The 21,059-nt window shown below is 53.3% G+C and overlaps 4 protein-coding genes and 2 pseudogenes across 4 annotated transcripts, besides 11 other annotated features; all 6 read right to left on the bottom strand.

Annotated features, from left to right (window-relative positions):
- Positions 1 to 12,929: part of a sequence feature (areas not merged during assembly with more than two copies in the genome that could not be assigned to a particular haplotype) that runs on past the window's edge.
- Positions 1,000 to 4,505: a mobile genetic element.
- Tc00.1047053510275.370 (mucin-associated surface protein (MASP), putative) lies at positions 5,782 to 6,864 on the bottom strand (the record flags this gene model as incomplete). Its single annotated transcript, XM_815649.1, has 1 exon — positions 5,782 to 6,864. One exon carries the CDS (start codon positions 6,862 to 6,864, stop codon positions 5,782 to 5,784), a length of 1,083 nt encoding a protein of 360 aa, XP_820742.1.
- Positions 6,145 to 6,183: a sequence feature (GA-rich).
- Positions 6,576 to 6,616: a microsatellite.
- Positions 7,046 to 7,144: a sequence feature (T-rich).
- On the bottom strand, positions 7,413 to 7,913 carry Tc00.1047053510275.360 (annotated as a pseudogene).
- On the bottom strand, positions 8,899 to 9,606 carry Tc00.1047053510275.355 (uncharacterized protein; the record flags this gene model as incomplete). The annotated part of the gene is made up of 1 exon (XM_815656.1): positions 8,899 to 9,606. One exon carries the CDS (start codon positions 9,604 to 9,606, stop codon positions 8,899 to 8,901), a length of 708 nt encoding a protein of 235 aa, XP_820749.1.
- On the bottom strand, positions 9,735 to 12,419 carry Tc00.1047053510275.350 (trans-sialidase, putative; the record flags this gene model as incomplete). Its single annotated transcript, XM_815648.1, has 1 exon — positions 9,735 to 12,419. The coding sequence occupies one exon, from the start codon at positions 12,417 to 12,419 to the stop codon at positions 9,735 to 9,737; it is 2,685 nt and encodes an 894-aa protein (XP_820741.1).
- Positions 12,930 to 14,456: a sequence feature (heterozygous, Esmeraldo-like haplotype).
- On the bottom strand, positions 13,710 to 14,810 carry Tc00.1047053510275.340 (annotated as a pseudogene).
- Positions 14,457 to 14,990: a sequence feature (areas merged during assembly that could not be assigned to a particular haplotype. This can correspond to areas where the two haplotypes were merged or to regions with more than two copies in the genome that were merged during assembly.).
- Positions 14,991 to 15,373: a sequence feature (heterozygous, non-Esmeraldo-like haplotype).
- On the bottom strand, positions 15,251 to 15,793 carry Tc00.1047053510275.330 (mucin TcMUCII, putative; the record flags this gene model as incomplete). The annotated part of the gene is made up of 1 exon (XM_815647.1): positions 15,251 to 15,793. The coding sequence occupies one exon, from the start codon at positions 15,791 to 15,793 to the stop codon at positions 15,251 to 15,253; it is 543 nt and encodes a 180-aa protein (XP_820740.1).
- Positions 15,363 to 15,493: a microsatellite.
- Positions 15,374 to 21,059: part of a sequence feature (areas not merged during assembly with more than two copies in the genome that could not be assigned to a particular haplotype) that runs on past the window's edge.
- Positions 16,837 to 20,340: a mobile genetic element.

Here is a 21,059-nt window from a genome sequence, read left to right as displayed (position 1 = left end):
AGTGAGGGAAATGGAGAGCAACAGGGGAGACGAGAGGTGCGGCAGACACACACAGAGGGCAAACCACATGAGGAGAGGGCAGCAGCCAGGCATGCACCGTACGCCGCACACCACGCACGACACACACTCCAATCCACGGCAGCAGGCACACACACACACACAGCCCTGCCGCAACACCAACACACAGATGGAGGAGGAGAAGCAAACAGGAGCGGCACACAAGGCTCCACCGCACGTACACACGGCGAGAGCGGTCCGTCGTGTCGGCACCCCTCACGGAGGGTACGCACACAAACAGGAGGAGGTGCAGCGCACACAGCAACACAAAAGCAAAGTAACCATAATAAAAAGGAGAGATCCCCGCACACCACGTGGAATGTTGGTCCACGGGAAGTGCAGCCAATATTCATCACAAAAATAATTCGTTTCTGTTTCCTTTTCGTTGTACGTTGTGAAAACAATTACTGAGTAGCGCAAGGGCCGTCCGTACCAAAGTGGCAATTACTCCGTCGCATACGGGCCGTCGTGCATGCTGGGCATTCCCAAACAGTCGCAGTCCTTACTCTCAACAACGAAGGCATTCCCACAGTCGATGAAGCGAAGTATCCCGTGGTTCGTCGTGGGATCAGCAGTCCGTGGCGTCTGTGATGAAGTGGTGGCGGAAGAGCAATGGTTGTAATTGGAGCTTGCAGAGGTACTTTGTCCGTTTTTTTCCCGTCGATACGCTTGGCATTTTCGGTGGCGACCTGCGCGCGAGGCGCCTGTTAAAAAGACGCTGGCGCCATTGCAGCATCCTCGTGCAAGAACTTCTTCAACTATCGGAACGCCAGGCTGAGCATGTCGGGCATGTGCCTTCATATTGTGGACGGGCGAGTGCACTCAGCCGCAGATTGGGCAGGAGGACGTCAATCCGCCGCTCGCCGGTCGGCAAGGAGTGGCGGCGTTCACGTCGGGAAGATGTTCCGGCGGAGGCGGAGGCAGGCCGGTCACCGCAGTGAGGGAGGGACGGCACCACCGACACAGGGGGTTCCTTGTGATCTGCAGGGCGCGTGCAGGCCTGCCGAAGAGCGGGCAGGAGTCGCATCGCGCCTGTACGGAGTGCCGCCACTCGGGGCACGATGTCGGGGTGGACAACAAAAACAGAGTCCTCGCCACACCGAAGAGCGCCTGTCATGCGGTGTGCGCGTCTTCCTTTTCCTCCTGGACATCCTTCCGGTATAACCTCTTGACTGCGGCAAAGAAGTCCACATGCCAGATTGGTATGCCTCATTGCGGGAGAGATCGTGCAATCGTGGTTTCTTCGTCAGCGGCCTCAGTGCGTGGGATACCGCAGTCTGATGGTAAAAATATAAATTCCACAGAGCGACCTCGCTTTATCAAGGAAAGCAGGTTAATCCAAATCTCTTCAGTAATGCGGCTTCGCATGGCCATTGGAGCAACTCGGAGTGCCTCAATTGCCGACAGGGAGTCCGTCGCCACCAGGACTCGTGTGGGCGATTGGAATGTTTCCAAACGAGGAGGTATGAGATTTCTGAAGCCATTTCCAACGGCAGGGCACTCTGCTCCATATGAGCATGCGAGCCTGCCAGCTGCTGCACGATGGACCTCCACAGCGAAATCATTTCTCTTTGTGGTGTCGTATAATAGTGCGGCGGACCCAGATGCGAGTTCAGCGAGGGATGAAGAACCGTCCGCCCACAATTCAAAATCATAATCTCCTAAAGAGGAGTAAAGAGAATCAAAAGCCGTGCGCTTGACATCTTCAGAGGTGTCTTTGGCAAAGAGTCGCTGATAAAATCTCACTTCGTTGCAGCTCACAGTGTCCCAGGGAATAATTCTACGTTGAATAAGAGGAGGAGCACGAAGGTGGTTGCGGGGTATCCCAGTAATTACACAGACGGATTGTAATCCATTAATAACGGCATCTCTCGGAAGCGGAATTGATGTCGCCGCTGTCCCATGCATGGATGGCGGCATAGGTTCAGAGTAGATAAGGGAACGCAAATCCTCGTAATCATGGAGGCGTATATAGCGTTCGTATTGTGTGGGTGCAAGAAGCCAGAGTATCTTTTGGAGCGGGAGAAGATTGACTTCCAAGTAGACAGATGTATCTTCCGTTGATGCTCTAAGGCCAAGAGATGTTTTACAGCTGTCGCGGCACAGTACTTACATATTATGGAGGTAGGTGGGGGCAAGGCATGGGAGAATTGCCTCGCCACAATACAGTGACACACCATGGACGTATTCAATCGAAAAGGATCGCATGGTGTGATGGGACCCACCAGCTTGTGCGACCAGCCGCAGTTGATAGCAGCGTGGCATGGTCTGCTTTGCAGCGGTGGAAGCGTGCGTGCCAAAATTAGGAAGTCGATCAATCGTGCTGCCCAGTAAGCGCGCTGGGCGCGACTGAATACGTGGGTTCCCATTGCCAAGATGGAGATCGACCATTTCCTCGTCAGACCGTGTGTGTAAAAAGATGTAGAATAGAGCAGCTTCACTCTTATCGACGTTGATTTTGAGGCTGTGCTCGGCAGCCCATTTCGATACAAGGGAAAGGGCCTGTTGCATTCCCGCAGCACAGGCATGGATGTCCGCACCTGAGGCAACAAGTGTGAGGTCGTCAGACCACATGAGTGCGGAGGCAGAATAGATGTTGTCCATGCGGTGCAGCAGATCATCCACATGGTGGAGGAAGAGTTGGGGTCCCGGGACGCCGCCTTGCGGTACTCCAGCTGGGGTGAGATGTTTCCGGGAGTGCTGTTCGCGAGTGCATACCCCAATATAGCGGCCCCGCAGGTAGTTGTGCAGCCAGCGTTTGGTTCGAAGGCCAAGGCGTGGAAGCCCGTCAAGCATGCCGAGTGATTTCCCATGGTCAACGGTGTCTCAAGCAGTCGAAAAACCAATCGAGACTACGAACGAGCGATGGCGACGAGGGTGTCGTGCGGGGGCGCCGCCTCCAGGGCGCTCATACTCGACAGTGCTGAACTCATTCAATCCACGGGCAATTTTATCGATGACAAGTGCCACCACGTCCGATGTAGAACGCGAAGGTGCAAATCCAAATTGACGTGGGTGGTGCGGCAATAACGCTGACAGACGGCGATGAGTCATTCTTTCGGTTAACTTGAGTAAAACAGAGAGTAGCGTGATGGGTCTGTGACTCTCTGGGCGGCATGGATCCTTCCCAGGGTTGGAAATGCGAATATTGTCCTCAATTTTCCAGGAGCCAGGCAGGCTGCCATTTGCGAAGAAGTTGTGGATCATCGTTCTAAGAGTGCCGCGCGCAACAGACCGGAGATGGTACAGGAATTCATTCAACATGCTTTTGGGGCCAGGGTCTGAGCCGAGCAATAAGTCACGGATGGCCACGCCAAGTTCACACGGCGTAAAAGGCCGATCCATTTCCCAGCCACCAGGAACCAAAGGAGTGCGGCGTGCAGCAGCAGCAGTATAAGGTAATGTGGCACGTGAAACCCGTACAAAATGACGGACGAGCGGGTATCCCTGCAGCCAAGGCAGGGCGCAAACGCAGCCAAGATAATTTCGGGGCACAACCGATCCCAGAGGATGAGGGTGCGGCGCCGCCATGCCGCGAAGATATCGCCAGCTTGGGATGGATGGGGCTCCAAAGTTTTTCCACACGAGCTTCAAAAAGTGTAATGAAACTACGGCGTAAGGCTTGATTTTGTTCCTCCACATTTTGGATGAATTCGGCTCGAAGTAGGCTGTCTCCGGATGAGGCGATGTGTGTGCTTTGTGTGCTGCTTCTGCGGCGGACGCGGCTTGTTCCATTTAGTGTGTCCACATCGTTTTTGGGCTTTCACGGCTGCCGCGCGGGATATGGCGCTCAGCTGCTCGTAAGACACCTCTGCGGATGTCCAACCATGTGGACGCGGTGGCAGGGAGTGTTTCACACAACGAGGTTAAAGCAGGCCAATCCGCTTTGCGCAGGGCGAATACGGCTTTCTTCCGTCGAGGCGGCGTGTTGGCTAGTCGCGGAATGCCATCATCCATCCCTACCGAGTAAGATATCAAGCGGTGGTCCGAATCGATGTAGGGAGTGAATTTCCAGTGGGTGACACGTAGAGCACAATAAGCAGTCACGTCAGGGGACAAGACACTACGATGTGTGATCCGTGTTGCCTGCGCCGGGTCATTTGCCAGTCCAAAATTGAAATCAATTAAAACAGCGGCAAATTTCTCTCCTCCAGTCGTTGGTGGTGTTTACGACTGTCCCGAAGCTCATGGTGTGAATTCAACTCACCCGCAATAATCGCTGCGGGTCTGAGCGACGAATGATACTAATAAATGAAGAGTTTTGAACAGTTGCTGTGGGGAGGGTTGTAGAGATTCGCCACGCAAATGCCGGAACAGCGCTGTGGAAATGCACGGACAGCAGTGGTCTCCAGGAGGTCTGTGCCGGGGAGCGACAGGCGCTCGCACGGTAGACAGTGGCGCACCAGAATGGCAACGCCACCACCGCGCCCAGTGCAGGCCTGAAGAAAGTCATTGCAACCAGAAACTTTTGTCGCTAATTTGCTACGGTCATTTATTTCCCGAAAAAAAAAACGATGTCAGTTTGATGCCGCTCCAACCGCGCAGCAAATGCAATCTTTTTTACGGACGAGAGGCCTGCAACGTTACGCTGCCAAATAGTGATGTAGCCATCCTCCTCGGTACCAGAGTTCTTGTGGACGTCACCGCAACGGGTGATATCAACGGAGCGATCGCTGCGAAACGGTCGTGCAGGTTTTTCCGACAGCCTGCAGGCAGACCGCCTCACCTCCCCGCACCGAGCATGGCGCGGAACCTTCTCGAGGGGTGAAGTCGTCTTGGTCTCCGTCGTGCTCGCAGCAACGCCCTGCTGCGGAGTTCCTACATGCAACCAGAGCCCCAGCACCGCGACAAGGTGCGGACCCCATCGCCGGGGCCCCAGGAGAAGCCGCAGTGCCTCCTGCTCTCATCAGGGATCCTTCTTGACGTCTTGATGCGGAGAAGCGCCCATCGGTTCTTACAAACGAAGCCGCACAACTGCGACGCATCCTGCGCTGTGAGAGGCACGACCCTCACCACAACCGGAGTCGCCCACGCGCCGTCGGTACGCACCGCATCGAAAATAAAAAAGCATGGATGCGTCAGGGTGACAGCAAAGCATCCGCTAGCAATCACTTCGCACGCATCACCACAAGCAGCACCAGCAGCGCTGCAAGCCACGGGTTAACGTGGACCAACTGACGCATGGCGTATGTCGAAGGAAAAACGTGGTGGCTTAACAAGGATAAAAAACGCTGACACTTCAAAACAAAAAAAAACGATATGGGAATAACAAAAGAAGATTAAAGTTTCCGCAGTCAAAGCAAGCCACCAATCAAAGAAAAGTGGAATGGGTGAACCCAACCACAATAAGACAAAACAATAAAACAAAAAGCAAGAAGCCGAAGCGTGGGACGACCAGCACACACACTCTCATTGCTCCCGTAAAGCAAAGCACACACACAGGGAGAGAGAGAGAGAGGTCGCCCACTCAATGCAATAAAAACAAAACAGAAACAGTTACGGTGCTCCGCCCATGCAGCCAGGCAGGACGGCAGCGGTGCGTGTCGTGCAAAAGAGAGCACCAACGGGCATGCATGGGTGTGCATGCATATATACAATGGGCACATTATGTGTGTGCTTCGTGGGGTGAAGTGAGGGCGAGAGTCCATGCAAGGGGACACACACAGAGAGAGAGAGAAGGAAGAGTGTGTGTGCGGGCGGTGCACGGCTCTCTCTCCCTCACTCTCACGCGGTCACCACCGCAGCAGCAGCCGCACACGCAACAACAAAAAGCAAAAGAGGGGAGGTGGTGTGGGAGACCGCGGTGCTGCCGTCACTGTCGCCAGGTGTCGTGTTTATTTGATTAATGGTGTTTGCGCCAGTTATGGTTTCTTTTTCTTTGCCTGGAGGATTCTCTTGATGTTGTTCCATTTGTTTCTCTCGTTCCTCTTCTGTTTCATCATCCTTTTCTTCCCCAGCTCTTTGTTTGATTCCTGTCGGAGTTTCTCCTGCATTTTTGTGTTGGACTTCCTGCTGAATATCAGTTGAATTTACTTTCGGGGCACCTGAGACATGTGCAGCCTCTTCTCTCTCCTGAGCCCGATGTCTTTCATCATCCTTTTCTTCTTCCCCTTCTTTTTCTTTTTCATTAGAACCATCATTGCCGTTGTGTTCTCCCGAAGAATGATCTCCTGCAAGATTAATTGGTATTGTTGCTTCAACATTTGTTTGTTGTTCTTTTCCCTGCGACGGTTGATGTCCTTCTCCACTTTTTGTATCCTCTTCTTGGACTGGATGTGGGTGATCTTGCGGCTGTGGTCCACTTCCTTCATTTTGTTTGGTTACTGCCGCTTCACCATCACCAACTGTTTCTTTTTCTGACTGGTTTTGTGTTCCACTTTCGACTTGGCGTTGGCTTTCAGGTTTCGGTCCACTTTCATTTACATTTTCCAGTTTTTCATCAGCGGCTTGTGATTGTCCTCCTCCTCCTCCTTCTCCTGGTGTTTTTAGTCTTTCATCCTGATCCTCTTCATCAGAACCTTCTTCTTCTTCTTCTTCTTCTTCTTCTTCTTCTTCTTCTGTAGAAGGTTGTTCGTCACCTGAATCCTCAGTTCCGTCTTTAACATCTGATGCCTTTAAACCTGGTTTGTGTGATCCTCCCTGTGCAATTGGCGATGATTCCTGTGAACTTTCATCAACATCACTCGAAGAAGCAACAGGCGGAGTTCCACCTGTCCCACCTTCTTCACACCTACCGCCAGGAGTACCGCACCACAGCACGCAGAGGGCACACACCAGCAGCACACGGCCAGTCATCATCATCGCCATCACTCCTGTCACTTGCGTGCAGCCTTCAGCACAAACTAACAACACGTCAACGGAGAGTGAAAGCAAAAGAAAGAGACACGGCACAGTAACAAACACCACCAGCAGCAGCAGCACGCGTTTCATGAGAAATATTGAACCAATGAAAGTGCAAAAAACGCACAGCAACCTGCAATAATTTAACAACAAGAAAAACACACAAGACAAGGAAAACTTTGAAAACCAAACAAAAGAAAACAAGCAGCAATAAAGCAAAACAGTAAAAACACACAAAAAAACAAAAACCTGCGCCCAAATGGCTCCAGTGCGCATGCACCTATCCTCAACAGTGTGGCCTCTTAAACTGTCGTGTGCGTGTCATGCATATTAATGTGTCTGGGACACTGCCAACGTGACGGATGTGGGCAGCAACGCGGAGCACACAGCAGGGCAGCGGAAGCAAACAAAGCAAAAAACGATCATCATAATTACTCTTACTTTATACATCGGGCCACAGTAGACGTACACATGTCCCCGTGGCTAAGTGCTGGCACGCACAGCCCACGCTCCCTTTAGCCCACAGCGGTGCACGCCAGCGCGGATACGGCGAGCAGCAGCGGGGCACACACCCACGCAGAGCTGCTGAGGCTGCCGTCGATTTCACGAAGACGTGACGGTGCGCGGGTGGTCGTCGTGGTTGGCGCCTTGGTTGTAGTCGTCGTCGTTGGTGCCTGTAACTTAACGTCTGCCACATTTTTTTCCTTTGCCGTACCAAAATGTTTAGTCTCTGCATTCTCAGTGGTTTTGTTTCCTTCGCCGGCCGCTCAACCTTGAGGCCCTTCCACACCGGACGCACCTTGTGACTGTTCCGCACCGCTTCCCAAACTTGTTGACCCTGGCGTAGTGGTCCCACGTGATCCCTCTGAAGTACTGGCGATTGTGTGAGAGTCATTACCTCCACCAGCGGCCGTCACGCACACGGACGTGCAGCAGCAGCACGAGAGCGCAAGGACCAACACGGCGCACACCACACGAAGCCGCACCGTCACCATCGTCATCATCGCAGTCATCATCACACGTAGTGGAGTCGCTGGAGTCAGTCAGCTGATCCGTGAGCCAGAAGGAAAAGGAATGGAACAGGAGGGAGAGGGACGGAGTGCAGCGGATACAGCGAGAGAGAGAGAGCAGACAACATGAGGAGAGGGCAGCAGGCCCAGCCGCACAGTTCACACACCACGAGACGGCATCCACGCAACGAAGGCACACAACGCCAGCAGCCACCCACCATGCAGGAGGAGAAGACATCCACCACCATCTCCCCCAGCTCATCTCTACAGCCCCAGGGAAATGGCCAAAGCCCGCGCCCACCACACAACACACACGGAGCGAGCAAACCCTCATCCATCCACGATGCGGCACCAAAATTCCCTGCCATCCCGCCCTCAATGGGACACGGAGCTCAACTCAACGCAGTCACACGCGGTGCACCGCACCCGCAGGGAAAGAGACTCGGGCTGCACGCTCCCTCTACTCCTCCCTTCTCCTCATGGCCACGGAAGGAGACAACAGCCGCCACACGCAACTGCCAGCATGCACTGCAAAAGGAGCATTCAAACCCACTGCAATGTGCATCTTGTGTGTATGGTTGTGTGTGCCTGCAGAAACACAAAGCAGAGAAGTAGAAAAGAGGGAGCAGAGTATGTGGAGAGACGCACAACAAAAAACTGTACAGCAGAGACGCATGGCGGAAACAACAAGAAGAGGACCGCTCAAACTCATGACTGCACTGCGGCCCAAGCAGTGGCAATCCACACACGATTTATTTAAAACAAAAAAACGTCCCCCTCGTCTTACACAAACCCCATCACACAAAATAATTACAAATAAAAAAGAAATCGTCCATTACTGTTCCACACAAATTTAAAAAAAAAATCGCCTGGCTGCCGTGTGGCCACACCAAACCGTCTGTATATATTTTGCCCGGAAAAGAAAATTGAAAAGATGGTTACGTGTGCTTCAACCGTCTGACCCTCCATGTGTCCGCACATCGTTTATATTTCATGGGGTCATCTGCGTGTTGGTGCTCCCCTCAGCCCTCTCATCGGCGTGCGAGTGCGGCCTGCAGAGCACAGTCACTCGTGTGTGTGGGGACTGAGAGAAGCACGCAGACATGACGGGAGTCGCGTCACTCCATCGGGAGGGTGAGCGCTGCAAAAGAAAAAAATCATCAGGAGGGAGAGAAATGCTGACGGGACTGCCAGCGCGTGAAATGAACACGAAAAGCAAAAAAGAAACAAAAACAAGAAAAACACGGCGGCAGGGTGTGGCTGTGTGTGTGTGGCGCTGCGGGTGTCTGCTCGCCCTGGCCGCAAAGAAACAAAACAAGAGGGAAAGAAATGTGTGCTCCGCCCCACAGGCCCCCGTCGCACGCCCACACGTCACGGCTCCCTCAGCGCGCCGTTCGTCGCGGCCCCTCCTCATGCGTGCAGCAGGCGAGGCGCACAGGGCCGTCGTCATGAGCGTGTCGGTGGGTGTGCGAGTGGAGCAGTTGGGCGAGAAACACACGGCACCCCTCACAGGAAGAGTGCAGCAAAAAAATATTAAAGAGGGAAGAGTAGAAAAGAAAACGTCCATGGTGATTGCCCCAAAAGCAAAAAGGAGAGGGAATGGGGGATAAAAATAAAGGGAAAAAAAAAAGAAAAGAATTTTGGAAAAAAGACACACACATAGACTCGCGCAACACAACAAAAGCTTTAAAACGCACATAAAGCAAAAAAAGCAAACAGGGGGAGAAGTAAATAAGAGTTATTTGGGAAGAGAAATTCATTGCCAGGTGTGTGTGTGTGTCGGTGCAGTGGAGGACGCAAATGTCCCACGCGGCAGCCAGCCACGCCTCACAGAGCCGCAAACCCCCACAGTCCCAACAGAAGGAGCAGCGATGGCACCAATCCGCTCTCACACACAGTGCCGGTATCGCTGTTATTCCCCTGCGACACATTTCCGAGGCTGCTGCTGAGTGCCGTGGCATTTACGTCCCCGACCTGTTTATTAACCTCTTCCTCCTGCCCATTCGTTCCTCCTTCTCTTGTCTCCATCGTTGGCTCGCCATCAGCAGTAAAACCGCCACCCACAGTTTGAGTTCCATCGGGAGATGTTCCTGAAGCCGACTGCACTAAGGAGTCCTCTTCTGCTGAGGGAGTACTGAGAGTGGACACCGCTGATTTGGATGCACCGCCACTGCCCGCACCTTTACTGCTCCCCATCGACTGTCCCTGTTCCGTCAGCTGTGTTCCGGCAGGAGTAGAAGGAGTTTCGGTTTGCTGAGCAGTTGCGGTCACCAAAGGACTGGGAGGTACAACGGAATCAGAAGAAACTGTTGAAGGCTTTGCCGCCTCCTTTTCCAATAGTTGAATTGGATCTTTATTCGGGTTGAGGGCGCCAATCTCTGCTTCATCCAACGGGCGGTTGTACAGCAGGACGTTCGTCACCGTCACAGGCACGTCTTCTTGTTTCCGTGTCTTGTCTCCATCCCCTCCAATGTAGAAGTATGAGATATCTTTCGAATCCGTATTTGCCAATGCACACGGCACATCACCCACACGCTTACCATCGACGTACGCGGAGCCCTGGGTGCCGTTCCTTAACAAAATTACCACGTGGTCTTTCGTCTTTGGCCCCCAAAATACGCTGCGATCCTTAGACTTTGTTTCGACACCACACAGCAACTGCCACTTCTTTTCCTTGCCATACGACAGTCCCAAAAATACAGAATTCCCTGCACCTGTCATCTTCGCACCCAAAAAAGGAATGGGGGTATCTTCCTCTGGCTCACCGTGGACGGACACCGTCGCCACAAGAGTGAACTTGTAGTTCGCAAAGTGGTACAGCTGATTCTCCCCCTGCTTGCCAACAGGCCACTCCGCCCACGCTCCCTGGAACTTCACACCATCTTCCGCCTTTGCAGCCCCACCTTTATTATGTACTGTGGCGTTCACTCCGAGGTACTCGTCCATCCATGTGTTCTCAGAGAAGTTGCCGGACAAAAAGCCAACCAGCCCATCCGTGATCTTAAAAGTACTGCGGCAGGGATTGTCAGGTGAGGTATCCTCCTGAGCAAGTAAAGTGGCACACAGCTGAGAGATACGTTCGTCCACTTCATTCCATGTCGCCAGCAACTCCTTCACCCGCTGCAGCTGCGCAGTCAGACGCACAGAAGCCATACCGAGTGATGTGTCCTTATCACCGCCCTTCTTCTTCTCGTACAGCGCAATCAACTCCTCTTTACTTTCAGTACTTTCGTACAACAGGGAGCTGGCGGCGACGTCCTCTTCCTTCTCGGATACCGGCCCAATATCAGCAATGTGCGTATTGTCCGTCAGCCAAAGATGGAGTCTGCCCTTTCCGTTTTCTTCTTTCTCTTTCTCCTTAGAATACACCGGCAGAGTAACAAGCATCACGTCCCTGTTATCAATCTTCGCTGTGATAAACCCACTCCCAACGCCCTTCTCAGGTCCCGTGTGTTTGTTGCCCCACACGCGCGAGAGTGTCCCGAGTGCCTCCGTCCACGAGTCCCCCTTGTCACCGGACTCGTACACCCTGCGGCGGCCATCATCACACGCAGTCATCATCATGAGTTTTTTGTCCTCCCACTCCACGACGGAGGGATCACTGCAGCCACCGGCAGAAACATCCTTCGACAGCTTCCAACCCTCAGTACCCGTGGAGTGTATGACAAGTGAAACGGTGTCTGTTACTCCAGCTGCGCCATTGGACTTAATGCCTTCCACTGGGAATACAAGCGTACCGTCATTCATCTTAACACCCGATCCACCGCCTCCAATCAAATCTGTCAAAGATTCTTCTTTTTGCATGTTAGAAATGCTCTGGAGAGCGTCAATATGATTCCAATGAATTCGTTTTTTACTCTTCTCATCACCACTGACGTTCCCTCTCGACAGCAAAAGTCCCCAATAAGCCGAAGTATTATCGGCAGCATCAAGGTTGTAGATTCCAGCAAGCATGTAAATATCACTTCCCTGCACAACTGTTGTTGGTCGGGCCAAATAAACTTTCGTCCCTCTTTCGAAACTAGCCTGAGCAACGATTTGGGAGGCACAGTTGGCTTTATCGGATGGACATTCCTCCAGTACTTGTGTCTTCAGTTTAGTTTTGTCCAACTCCTCCTTTTTTTGTTCACCATTCCACTCCAGGAGTTCCGAGGCAATCCCAGTAAAATCGCCTTCTTCCTTCTTCGTGTCCTGCGCCTCGGCAACGGCAAACACATCACTCCCCACCTTCAAAAGACTGGGAACACAGAGCGAGCTCACTGTTTCTCCATCTCTCACGTCTCTCCAAACAAACAATTTCCTTTTTGAAGGTTCCGAAGCAGACGCTGCCGCACTGCCGCAGCACATCATCACGACGAGAAGGAGCAGCACCGCGGAAGTAAACACACGCCGCGACATGATGGGCCTCTGCGGCTCACTCTCTCCTCCTTCCCTCCTCCTTCCGCTGGATCCGGTCACGCGGTAACGGTTGTGTGTGCGGGGTGCCTTGACAGCAGCAACACGTGAGTGCATATAAATATGTGTGTGTGGGCGGTGTTTGTGCTGTTGGTCCTTTCAGTGCCCTCGAATTTCACAGTAGCGTTTAGCGCTTGTTTTCCTTCTTCGTGTGTAATTGAGAGAGAAATAGAAAGAGAACATACCAAGAAAAAAGGATGAAAGAGTGAGCACAGCCACCCATCCACAGTTAGTGGCACCATCATCCCCGCCGCAGTCACTCCCAACAACAACAACTCACGCACACAGACACACGGAACAGGAGAAGGAAGAACAGTGCACCGGGAACACACAGCGACGGTCACCACCAGCAGCAGCCACGGCGTGTGTGTCGTTATTCGTCACGCGTCAGCAGACACTGAACAACGCCCACGCAAAAACACAACCAACGGGATGCAAAAGAATACAGCCGCCCCTCGCAGCACCCATGCGCTGCCGCCAGTCGTATTACTGTTGTCTCTGCAGTGCACCCGCATATCACTCCGCACGCCGGAAAATCCCCCGTCAACGGATACACAGCGGCAGTGCCACGTCGGCAGGTACAGCTGTTGGGAGAGAGTCAATAAGCAATTGTCCCAGGCACCCGAAATGCCACACCACTCACTGACAGCACACCGCCAACATCACGCCCGCAAAATGTCGCTGGGACAAATCGCGGACTCAAGCTCTTCTCGCGAGGGCCGCCACAGCCAGAATCTTGTGCGTGCGTGCGTGCCTTCACACCGCTCCACAGCGTGTGCAACAGGGCTTGTATGTGTGTGCATGTGCTTGTGTGTTTGTCAGCGCCTATAATTGCAGAGCAGCTGTGCGGCAAAAAAAGTCCAAAGAAGGAACCCACGAAGAGAGAAGCGGATAGCACACACGCAAATTACTCATATCATCACACACAAACACACATACGCAGCCCGCGGAATGGGTGCACTCAACTACAACACAAGCAGAGACTCAAAAACAAAAAGCCGAAGCGTGGGACGACCAGCGCACACACTCTCATTGCTCCCGTAAAGCAAAACACACACACACAGGGAGAGAGAGAGAGGTCGCCCACTCAATGCAATGAAAACAAAACAGAAACAGTTACGGTGCTCCGCCCATGCAGCCAGGCAGGACGGCAGCGGTGCGTGTCGTGCAAAAGAGAGCACCAACGGGCCTGCATGGGTGTGCATGCATATATACAATGGGCACATTATGTGTGTGCTTCGTGGGGTGAGGTGAGGGCGAGAGTCCATGCAAGGGGACACACACACAGAGAGTGAGTGAAAGACGAGTGTGTGTGCGGGCGGTGCACGGCTCTCTCTCCCTCACTCTCACGCGGCCACCACCGCAGCAGCAGCAGCACACGCAACAACAAGAAGAAGCAAAAGAGGGGAGGTGGTGTGGGAGACCGCGGTGCTGCCGTCACTGTCGTCTTTTGTCGCCGTCTCATTTGTTTGAGTTATGGTCGCTGTGTCTGTTGTTTCCTTCCTGTTGCCATGTTTATTTTCACCTCGTTTTGCACCTTCTGTTACTGCACCGTTATCTGTGGGGTTATTCTTCTGCAATCCCATTTCATTGCCCTTTTCTGCGTCCATATTAGAGGCATCACCAACAGCTAGGGGCCGTGCTTGTGTTGATTCAGAATTGCCGTCCGATTCACCATTCTGTTCGATTAGCACAACGGAAACATTTTCATCATTTTTTAACTCATTGTTTGGCTCCACGCCGTCATTGACTCTTTGAGACGTTTGCTCTGACACGTCATCTTCAGAGCTCAGCTTTTCTTTTCCTGGTTCTGCTCTGGGGTTTTCCACTGTTTTTTCTTTTTTTTTTCATTGTCGCTGCTGGTGCTTCTTGCAGTGAAGCTGGTATTGCTGCTCCAGGTTCCTGCGTTGATGCTGCCGGTAATGAAGATTCTGGCGGTGATGGTTCACTGGTTCCTGGTCGTTCCCCTCCTGATGGCGTTGTTGCTGGTGAGTGAACTCCCACTTTCGCTAAACCATTGCCTGCCTGTCTTGCTCCTCCTTCGTTACCTCGTCCATCCGGCGGCGCTTTTCGTTCTTCAAGTATTTCTTCCCTTTTTTCTCTTCCTGCACCTCCATCTATTTGTTCTTTGTGTACTTCTCCTTTTTCGCCCCTTAATTCGTCGGCTGTTTGTGTTTCAATTTCCAGATCCCTCTTCTGATCATCAGTCGCTTCGTTTTTTGGATCCAACGGTTTACCCGCGTTTTGACGCTCTTGACTGACGTGTTCTAATGGTTCCTGTTGTCCGGTATTTCTGCCTGCGGATTCAGGCTGTGGCCCCTCTGCTGGAACGTGAAATACATTGGTATTTTCAGAAGCATCGGCCTTTGGCACTTCCACCGCACATACACCGCACCACAGCACGCAGAGGGCACACACCAGCAGCACACGGCCAGTCATCATCGTCATCACTCCTGTCACTTGCGTGCAGCCTTCAGCACAAACTAACAACACGTAAACGCAGGGCAAAACCAAAAGGTGAGACAATTCGCAAAACCACCGCAGAGTAACAAGTGGCGGCACACCAGCAGCAACAGCGCACACACCATTACACAAATGGAACCAACACAAATCCAAAACTCGCACAGCGCCCTGCAAAAAATTAAAAAAGAACAAAAAAGCATTTAAAAAAGCCACATCCAAAGCTCCGCTGCGCATGCATATGAGTGTCTCTGCGATGCGTTCAACGTGGCGGATGTGGGAAGCAACGCGGAGCACACAGCAGGGCAGCGGAACCAAACAAAGCAAAAAACAGTCATCATAATTACTCTTATTTTATACATCGGACCACAGTAGACGTCCACATGTCCCCGTGGCTGAGTGCTGGCACGCACAGCCCACGCTCCCTTTCAGCCCACAGCGGCGCACGCCAGCGCGGATGCGGCGAGCAGCAGCGGGGCACACACCCACGCAGAGCTGCTGTGGCTGCCGTCGATTTCACGAAGACGTGACGGTGCGTGGGTGGTCGTCGTAGTGGTTGTAGTTGTCGTGGTACTTGGTGCCTCTGGCGCAGTGGTCGTCGTCGTAGTTTTATTGGTGGTCGTATTTGTGGTTGGTGCTTTTGTTGTCGTGGTCGTGGTCGTGGTCGTCGTATTTGGTTTTATTTCCATATCGGCATTGCTTTCAACCTGTCCCGCAATGACCGAATCCGATGAGCGTAACGAACCGGGCTCTTCTTCTGAAACTTCTTCCGTGGTGTCCGCCGGAGCCGTTGGCCCTGGCTTAGTGGGCGTACTCGATGACACTGCAGTAACGGTCCTTTTGTTTACGTTTTCTTTAGGGGTTATATTCGTCTCAGTATTAGTATTTCCAACAGTATCTGTCACGCACACGGAAGGGCAGCAGCACAGGGCGAGCACCAGCAGGGCGCACAGCAGACGGCACGTCATCATCGTGAGTGTGTCGTTCGGTGGTGTGGAGCTGATCTGCACAGTGAGGGAAATGGAGAGCAACAGGGGAGACGAGAGGTGCGGCAGACACACACAGAGGGCACACCACATGAGGAGAGGGCAGCAGCCAGGCATGCACCGTACGCCGCACACCACGCACGACACACACTCCAATCCACGGCAACAGACACACACACACACACACAGCCCTGCCGCAACACCAACACACAGATGGAAGAGGGAGAAGCAAACAGGAGCGGCACACAAGGCTCCACCGCACGTACACATACGGCGAGAGCGGTCCGTCGTGTCGGCACCCCTCACGGAGGGCACGCACACAAACAGGAGGAGGTGCAGCGCACACAGCAACACAAAAGCAAAGTAACTATAATAAAAAGGAGAGATCCCCGCACACCACGTGGATTGTTGGTCCACGGGAAGTGCAGCCAATATTCATCACAAAAATAATTCGTTTCTGTTTCCTTTTCGTTGTACGTTGTGAAAACAATTACTGAGTAGCGCAAGGGCCGTCCGTACCAAAGTGGCAATTACTCCGTCGCATACGGGCCGTCGTGCATGCTGGGCATTCCCAAACAGTTGCAGTCCTTACTCTCAACAACGAAGGCATTCCCACAGTGGATGAAGCAAAGTATCCGGTGGTTCGTCGTGGGATCAGCAGTCCGTGGCGTCTGTGATGAAGTGGTGGCGGAAGAGCAATGGTTGTCATTGGAGCTTGCAGATGTGCTTTGTCCGTTTTTTTCCCGTCGATACGCTTGGCATTTTCGGTGGCGACCTGCGCGCGAGGCGCCTGTTAAAAAGACGCTGGCGCCAATGCAGCATCCTCGTGCAAGGACTTCTTCAACTATCGGAACGCCAGGCTGAGCATGTCGGGCGCGTGCTTCCATATTGTGGACGGGCGAGCGCACTCAGCCGCAGATTGGGCAGGAGGACGTCAATCCGCCGCTCGCTGGTCGGCAAGGAATTGCGGTGTTCACGTCGGGAAGATGTTCCGGCGGAGGCGGTGGCGGGCCGGTCTCCTCGGTGAGGGAACGATGGCACCACCGACACAGAGGGTTCCTTGTGATCTGCAGGGCGCGTGCAGGCCTGCCGAAGAGCGGGCAGGAGTCGCATCGCGCCTGTACGGAGTGCTGCCACTCGGGGCGCGATGTCGGGGCGGACGACAAAAACAGAGTCCTCGCCACACCGAAGAGCGCCTGTCATGCGGTGTGCGCGTCTTCCTTTTCCTCCTGGACATCCTTCCGGTATAACCTCTTGACGGCGGCAAGGAAGTCCAAGTGCCAGATTGGGATTCCTCATTGCGGGAGGGATCGTGCAATCGTGGTTTCTTCGTCAGCGGCCTCAGTGCGTGGGATACCGCAGTCTGATGGTAAAAATATAAATTCCACAGAGTGACCTCGCTCCATCAAGGAAAGTAGCATAATCCAAATCTCCTCAGTAATGCGGCTTCGCATGGCCATTGGAGCAACTCGGAGTGCCTCAATTGCCGACAGGGAGTCCGTCGCCACCAGGATTCGTGTGGGCGATTGGAATGTTTCCGGAAGAGGAATTATGAGATTTCTGAAGCCATTTCCAACGGCAGGGCACTCTGCTCCATATGAGCATGCGAGCCTGCCAGCTGCTGCACGATGGACCTCCACAGGGAGATCATTTCTCTTTGTGGTGTCGTATAATAGTGCGGCGGACCCAGATGCGAGTTCAGCGAGGGATGAAGAACCGTCCGCCCATAATTCAAAATCGTAATCTCCTAGAGAGGAGTAAAGAGAATCAAAAGCCGTGCGCTTGACATCGTCAGAGACGCCTTTGGCAAAGAGTGGCTGATAAAATCTCACTTCGTTGCAGCTCACAGTGTCACAGGGAATAATTCTACGTTGGGTAAGAGGAGGAGCACGAAGGTGGCTGCGAGGTATCCCAGTAATTACACAGACGGATTGTAATCCATTAATAACGGCATCTCTCGGAAGCGGGATTGATGTCGCCGCTTTCCCATGCATGGATGGCGGCATAGGTTCAGAGTAGATAAGGGAACGCAAATCCTCGTAATCATGGAGGCGTATATAGCGTTCGTATTGTGTGAGTGCAAGAAGCCAGAGTATCTTTTGGAGCGGGAGAAGATTGACTTCCAAGTAGACAGATGTATCTTCCGTTGATGCTCTAAGGCCAAGAGATGTTTTACAGCTGTCGCGGTACAGTACTTACATATTATGGAGGTAGGTGGGGGCAAGGCATGGGAGAATTGCCTCGCCACAATACAGTGACACACTGTGGACGTATTCAATCGAAAAGGATCGCATGGTGTGATGGGACCCACCAGCTTGTGCGACCAGCCGCAGTTGATAGCAGAGTGGCATGGTCTGCTTTGAAGCGGTGGAAGCGTGCGTGCCAAAATTAGGAAGTCGATCAATCGTGCTGCCCAGTAAGCGCGCTGGGCGCGACTGAATACGTAGGTTCCCATTGACAAAATGGAGATCGACCATTTCCTCGTCAGACCGTGTGTGTAAAAAGATGTAGAATAGAGCAGCTTCACTCTTATCGACGTTGATTTTGAGGCTGTGCTCGGCAGCCCATTTCGATACAAGGGAAAGGGCCTGTTGCATTGCCGCAGCACAGGCATGGATGTCCGCACCTGAGGCAACAAGTGTGAGGTCGTCAGATCACATGAGTGCGGAGGCAGAATAGATGTTGTCCATGCGGTGCAGCAGATCATCCACATGGTGGAGGAAGAGTTGGGGTCCCGGGACGCCGCCTTGCGGTACTCCAGCTGGGGTGAGTTGTTTCCGGGAGTGCTGTTCGCGAGTGCATACCCCAATATAGCGGCCCCGCAGGTAGTTGTGCAGCCAGCGTTTGGTTCGAAGGCCAAGGCGTGGAAGCCCGTCAAGCATGCCGAGTGATTTCCCATGGTCAACGGTGTCTCAAGCAGTCGAAAAATCAATCAAGACTACGAACGAGCGATGGCGACGAGGGTGTCGTGCGGGGCGCCGCCTCCAGGGCGCGCATACTCGACAATGCCAAACTCATCCAATCCACGGGTAATTTATCGGTAACAAGTGTCACCACGTCCGATGTAGAACGCGAAGGTGCAAATCCAAATTGACGTGGGTGGTGTGGCAATAACGCTGACAGACGGCGATGAGTCATTCTTTCGGTTAACTTGAGTAAAACAGAGAGTAGCGTGATGGGTCTGTGACTCTCTGGGCGGCATGGATCCTTCCCAGGGTTGGAAATGCGAATATTGACCTCAATTTTCCAGGAGCCAGGCAGGCTGCCATTTGCGAAGGAGTTGTGGATCATCGTTCTAAGAGTGCCGCACGCAACGGGCCCGGGATGGTGCAGGAACTCATTCAACATGTTGTCGGGGCCAGGGTCTGAGCCGAGCAATAAGTCACGGATGGCCACGCCAAGTTCACATGGCGTAAAAGGCCGATCCATTTCCCAGCCACCAGGAGACAAAGGAGTGCGGCGTGCAGCAGCAGCAGTATAAGGCGGTATGGCACGTGAAACTCGTACAAAATGACGGACGAGCGGGTATCCCTGCAGCCAAGGCAGGGCGCAAACGCAGCCAAGATAATTTCGGGGCACAACCGATCCCAGAGGATGAGGGTTCGGCGCCGCCATGCCGCGAAGATATCGCCAGCTTGGGATGGATGGGGCTCCAAAGTTTTTCCACACGAGCTTCCAGAAGCATAATGAAACTACGGCGTAAGGCTTGATTTTGTTTCTCCACATTTTGGATGAATTCGGCTCGAATTAGACTGTCTCCGGGTGAGGCGATGTGTGTGCTTTGTGTGCTGCTCCTGCGGCGGACTCGGCTTGTTCCATTTAGTGTGTCCACATCGGTTTGGGGCTTTCACGGCTGCCGCGCGGGGTATGGCGCTCAGCTGCTCGTAAGATACCTCTGCGGATGTCCAACCATGTGGAGTCGGTGGCAGGGAGTGTTTCACACAACGAGGTTAAAGCAGGCCAATCCGCTTTGCGCAGGGCGAATACGGCTTTCTTCCGTCGAGGCGGCGTGTTGGCTAGTCGCGGAATGCCATCATCCATCCCTACCGAGTAAGATATCAAGCGGTGGTCCGAATCGATGTAGGGAGTGAATTTCCAGTGGGTGACACGTAGAGCACAATAAGCAGTCACGTCAGGGGACGAGACATTACGATGTGTGATCCGTGTTGCCTGCGCCGGGTCATTTGCCAGTCCAAAATTGAAATCAATTAAAACAGCGGCAAATTTCTCTCCTCCAGTCGTTGGTGGTGTTTACGACTGTCCCGAAGCTCATGGTGTGAATTCAACTCACCCGCAATAATCGCTGCGGGTCTGAGCGACGAATGATACTAATAAATGAAGAGTTTTGAACAGTTGCTGTGGGGAGGGTTGTAGAGATTCGCCACGCAAATGCCGGAACAGCGCTGTGGAAATGCACGGACAGCAGTGGTCTCCAGGAGGTCTGTGCCGGGGAGCGACAGGCGCTCGCACGGTAGACAGTGGCGCACCAGAGTGGCAACGCCACCAGCGCGCCCAGTGCAGGCCTGAAGAAAGTCATTATGGCCAGAAACTTTTGTCGCTAATTTGCTACGGTCATTTATTTCCTCGAAAAAAAAAGATGTCAGTTTGATGCCGCTCCAATCGCGCAGCAAATGCAATCTTTTTTACGGACGAGAGGCCTGCAACGTTACGCTGCCAAATAGTGATGTAGCCATCCTCCTCGGTGCCAGAGTTCTTGTGGACGTCACCGCAACGGGTGATATCAACGGAGCGATCGCAGCGAAACGGTCGCGCAGGTTTTGTCCGACAGCCTGCAGGCAGACCGCTTCACCTCCCCGCACCGAGCATGGCGTGGAACCTTCTCGAGGGGTGAAGTCGTCTTGGTCTCCGTCGTGCTCGCAGCAACGCCCTGCTGCGGAGTTCCTACATGCAACCAGAGCCCCAGCACCGCGACAAGGTGTGGACCCCATCGCTGGGGCCCCAGGAGAAGCCGCAGTGCCTCCTGCTCTCATCAGGGATCCTTCTTGACGTCTTGATGCGGAGAAGCGCCCATCGGTTCTTACAAACGAAGCCGCACACCTGCGGCACATCCTGCGCTGTGAGAGGCACGACCCTCACCACAACCGGAGCCGCCCACGCGCCGTCGGTACGCACGGCATCGAAAAGAAAAAAGCATGGATGCGTCAGGGTGACAGCAAAGCATCCGCTAGCAATCACTTCACAGGCATCACCACAAGCAGCACCAGCAGCGCTGCAAGCCACGGGTTAACGT

Source organism: Trypanosoma cruzi, genomic scaffold (assembly GCF_000209065.1).
Source record: "Trypanosoma cruzi strain CL Brener 1047053516699 genomic scaffold, whole genome shotgun sequence".
In the NCBI taxonomy this organism is placed as follows: domain Eukaryota; phylum Euglenozoa; class Kinetoplastea; order Trypanosomatida; family Trypanosomatidae; genus Trypanosoma; species Trypanosoma cruzi.
Note: the sequence above shows the minus strand (reverse complement) of the source record. Positions and strands in the feature narration are given on the sequence as shown.